This window comes from Phascolarctos cinereus, unplaced genomic scaffold (assembly GCF_003287225.1).
Source record: "Phascolarctos cinereus isolate Bilbo 61053 unplaced genomic scaffold, phaCin_HiC Scaffold_9;HRSCAF=440, whole genome shotgun sequence".
NCBI classification, from domain to species: domain Eukaryota; kingdom Metazoa; phylum Chordata; class Mammalia; order Diprotodontia; family Phascolarctidae; genus Phascolarctos; species Phascolarctos cinereus.
In genome coordinates, this window is record NW_027556402.1 from 216,774,949 (window position 1) to 216,779,325 (window position 4,377).

Here is a 4,377-nt window from a genome sequence, read left to right on the forward strand (position 1 = left end):
TATTTGAGGGCTAAGGCGGAGAGAGAAGTCCGAGGTTGTGGATCCAGCTATGGGCTCAGGCCCTAGCAGCCTCCTGGTCTTCCCGCTGCCCTTCTAGGGAGGAATATGTGCCCACCCAGGCTCTCCAAGCCGACTAATTTCAGGCATACACCTGTTGCTTCCACGCAGTTTCCTTCTCCTTCCCCCCCCCCCGCCAAAGTTGGCTCTGTCCCGGAAAGGACCGCGGCAGGCAAAGCAGCGCGTGAATCACGGGAGGAAGGGGCGACAAACGAGCTCGAGAGCAGAGCAGAAAGCCGCCTGGGTCGGGCCCAGGCCAGGCTCGCTGCGGCTGCCACTGCCGCAGCCTGGGCTCGGGGCAGCTCTCCCGGGAAGGGGGAGGAGTCACGCGGGGAGGAGCAAAACTCGGAGGCCCTGAGAGCTTAGTGGCAGAGGGAGAGCGGCAGGGCCCGGGACCCATCGAGTCGCCCTAGGGGCGCCAGAGGCCCTACCAGAACTAGACCAAGAGCAGCTAAGAAGAGCGGGCCTTCCTCCCCACCCCCCACCCGGAGCCCGCCCCAGCCGGACTCGGCAGCTCCGCCCCGGAGGCGCAGGTCTGGCCAAAGCAACTTTGGGGAGAGTTTATGCGGAGCGCGCTGAGAGACAGGGGAAGAGTTGAAGCCCGGGCAGGGGGGGTTCCATTCACCCTGGCCGGGCTGCGGGGCTACAGCAGCGGGGCCAGGCTCCCGTGGCCGCCCCTGACCCTTCACTCTCCAGACCTCGGGTGCTGGGGGCGAGGGGCTCTCGGTTCGCCGCGCCCAGACGTCTTAGGGAGGCGGCAAGAGGCGCAAGCGGGCGCGAACCGGGTGCACGATGGAGCCGCCCGAGGAGAAGATCTCAGTGTGGATCTGCCAAGAAGAGAAGATCGTCTCTGGCCTCTCCCGCCGTACCACTTGCTCCGACGTGGTCCGGGTGCTCCTGGAGGACAGCCGCCAGAGGCGGCAGCAGCAGCAACCTCGGCGGCGGCGGCGGCGGCGGCGGGCACGAGAAGAGGGAGGCGGAGAGGGAGAAGGGGACCCGCGGGGAGGGGAGCCGCAAGAGCCAGAGGAGGACGAGGAGGAGGCGCCGGCGCAGGGCATGCTCTGGGGGCCCCCTCAGTGCTACTGCATCGTGGAGAAGTGGCGGGGCTTTGAGCGGATCCTGCCTAACAAGACGCGCATCTTGCGCCTCTGGGCCGCCTGGGGAGATGAGCAGGAGAACGTGCGCTTCGTCCTGGTGCCCAGCGAGGCGTCTCTGCCCAACACGGGGCCCCGCAGCGCCGAGGCCCGGGTAGTGCTCAGCAAGGAGAGTCCGTGCTCTGGCCGGGGGTGCCCAGCCCGGCCCAGCCGGGCCCTGACCCAGGAGAAGCAGCGGCGTGTGGTGCGCAAGGCTTTCCGCAAACTGGCCAAAATCAATCGGCGGCGCCAGCAGCAGCCACCGTCCCCATGCTCGTCCACGTCTACTTCGTCCTCCACAGCCTCGTCGTCTTCCTCTCCCCTGGCCCAGGACAGAGCTTCAGGCGAGCGGATGGAGACCCTAGTGCACTTGGTGCTGTCCCAGGACCACACTATCCGCCAGCAGGTGCAACGGATCCGAGAGCTGGATCGGGAAATCGACCGCTACGAGGCCAAGGTGCACTTGGACCGTATGAGGCGGCACGGTGTGAACTATGTGCAGGACACTTACCTGGTGGGGGCTGTCGCCGAGCTGGACGGGTCCGGAACCCTGAAGAAGGGCACCGACGAGGAACTGCCTGCTAGCAACGAAGGGGGCCCCGAGGTTGCGGCGCTTGCGGAGTACGCCCGTCGGTGCGACCAGATGCTGCAGCTTCAGGAGCAGCGAGCTCAGCAGGAGGAGCTACTGGAGCGCGTGGCAGCCGAGATCCAGGAGGAACTGAACCAGAGATGGATGCGGCGGCGCCAGGAGGAGCTCTCGGGGCAGCCCGGGCCGGACGCCGAAGGCAGCCCCGAGGGCGAGCTCCTGCTGGAACAGGAGAGGCTGAAGACGCAGCTCAGCACCAGCCTCTACATCGGCCTGAGGCTCAGCACGGACCTAGAGGCGGTCAAGAGTGACCTGGACTACAGCCAGCAGCAGTGGGAACTCAAGGAAAGGGAGTTGCAGAGCCTTTTAGAGACTTTGGACTCTTTAGACTTCATGCCGAGCCCGGACGGGGCCGGGGGGCCTGGTCCCAGAGCTCCAGGCCAAGGAGACAGCGAGGCAAGGGCCGATGAGGAGGCAGCTGCCGCTGGCCCTGGCCCCGGCCCTGGCCCCGACCCTGGCCCCGAGGTGTGGGTGGATCAGGCCCGGGGTCTGGCCAAAGGCTGCCAGGGCAACGATGAAGACTCGGACACGGGGTTGAGCTCCATGCACAGTCAGGACTCAGACTCTGTCCCAGTCTGTGAGTCTCTCGTGTAAGAGAAAAAATAGGAGGGAAGGTAGGAAGAAAGTGGTTTGGTCACCAAAAGCTCGAGCCAGCTCAGGGATCCCATGGGGTGGTAGGAGTACCTCGCCCTGCTGCAGCCCCTTCCACCATGCCTAGTGGGGTGTGTGCTGAGGGGGCATCCTCACAGTTTGTGCTAGGAAGGGCCAGATAAAGGACACCTCTTTTTAAAAGGTTAGTTTTGTACCCAACCCAAACTTCAGCTGCAGAAGAGAGGAGTGGAGGGTAGGAAGGACACGCGTCTGACTGAGGAACCTTGGGTCCCAAGGGAAATGGTCCAGGCCCATTTTCAAATGAGTATTATGTGGATTTCACTAATTTTCATTATGGTGAAGTCTTTAAATGGCATTTCTGGAAACAGTGACAATTGGAATACCAGTTTGAGGTATTAGGTACTTTGGTTGGTAAAGAAATTCCTTGAATTTTAATTGTAGTTCTAACTTGTTAAAACTAGCCAAAGAAGAGGCATTTGTGTTCATTTCAGCCTTACGTCCCAGAGAAAACACACAGTCCTGGCTATTAACATTTTCAGCTAACACTAGACTTACCCATGTCCTCCATTTTTGGCCCTTTTATTTCACTTCTGAGGCTGAACTAAAACCTCAGCTCTTTCGCATTCCAGCAGAATCTGAGATATAAAATCCTGGAAAGCCTGACTCTGGTTAAAATTTAATTTGGAAGCTTTGAGATTTGCTCTTGCAAAGTCAAATATGTTGTCCTTTTGCAATTCCTCATGCTACTTCCATTCAGTTACATTCCACTAGTCTTTGTTAAGCACCTACTATGTGCCAGGCACTGTGCTAGGCTCTTGGGGGTGTGAAAAATAAACCCGTTCCTGCCCCCAAGGTCATGAATTTAGGTGCTGCTATTTCAGGAAAAATAAGAATGAAGATGGAGAAACTAAGGGAAGTTGTGTATTAAGGAATGAGCCATCTGATTTACAGTTCAAACTCAGACTTTAAAAGTCTCCTGACATTTATGAGTACATACCTGTATTTCTTTTGAATTGAGCAGTGCCTGAAAGCCAACCTGAACTCAACACCTCACCCTAAACCCCAGAGAATGTATCTTTTACCTGCCAGAGGCTTAACTGAGACACTGTAAATAACAGTATTTGCTAGCTAAGGTTTCAGAAATTGTTGAATGTAATCACTTCTCTCAATATTTCTCTAACAGGCTGTTTGATTAACAACCATAGTCAACCAAGGATAAAGGTATTTTTGTTTTAAAGTGAGTTAACTGGAATGACTCTTGAGTTCTGGACAGCTTATGCACACATGCCTAGAGATAAAAGTATAACAGCTTTTCAAAACCGGTTTCCAAAGCGCCAGTGGATTCAGTGTAACCTTTTTAGTTATTTCAATAAAAAAACCCCTACAACTTATCAGCTATAGCTTATTTGTCGCCTCTTTTGAATGAATCAGGCAGCCTGATTTCCTTTGGAAGCTGGGCACTTCCTGGAGATATCATCAGGCCCCTGAATGAGGTGTAAACAATGGTGAGTGTGGGGTGCCAGCCTTGGGTAGGCACTATTACTGTTATCAGCTTAAATGTCCAGATTGGGTTTGGTTGCAGCAGGGCTTTACCCATTTTTAAGCTAATTTATGTAACCAGGCTTCATAGAGAAGTTTCTCCTTTAATTGCTAGAATCTTAAACTGGATCAGTTTTTGCAGACCAGAAAGCATGCCGCTGTTTAGTCGGTTTTCTTTGTGTCAACATATTTCTTCTACCCCATTGTTGATGCAGGGATGTTTTGAGATTTTTGAGTAAAATGATAGAGAATTAAGAGGTTCTCTTCATAATTGATACTTTTAGAAGAAACTTACCATATAATTATGGTCTTGTGTTTTCAGGCTGCACTTCTCTTCCTAAACATAGTTAAAATGAAGAAGGCGCAAAAAAAAAAAAGCCTTAGTGTCCT

General features: G+C 55.0%; 1 protein-coding gene across 1 annotated transcript; it reads left to right on the plus strand.

Annotated features, from left to right (window-relative positions):
* Nucleotides 1-271: 271 nt before the first annotated feature.
* RASSF10 (Ras association domain family member 10) lies at nucleotides 272-3,839 on the plus strand. Its single transcript, XM_021001988.2, has one exon. It carries the CDS (start codon nucleotides 850-852, stop codon nucleotides 2,428-2,430), a length of 1,581 nt encoding a protein of 526 aa, XP_020857647.1. The 5' UTR covers nucleotides 272-849; the 3' UTR covers nucleotides 2,431-3,839.
* Nucleotides 3,840-4,377: the final 538 nt, after the last annotated feature.

What these genes read in the sequence shown, in the direction of transcription:
- RASSF10 (XM_021001988.2), top strand. Translation starts at nt 850, where the DNA reads ATGGAGCCGCCCGAGGAGAAGATCTCAGTGTGGATCTGCCAAGAAGAG.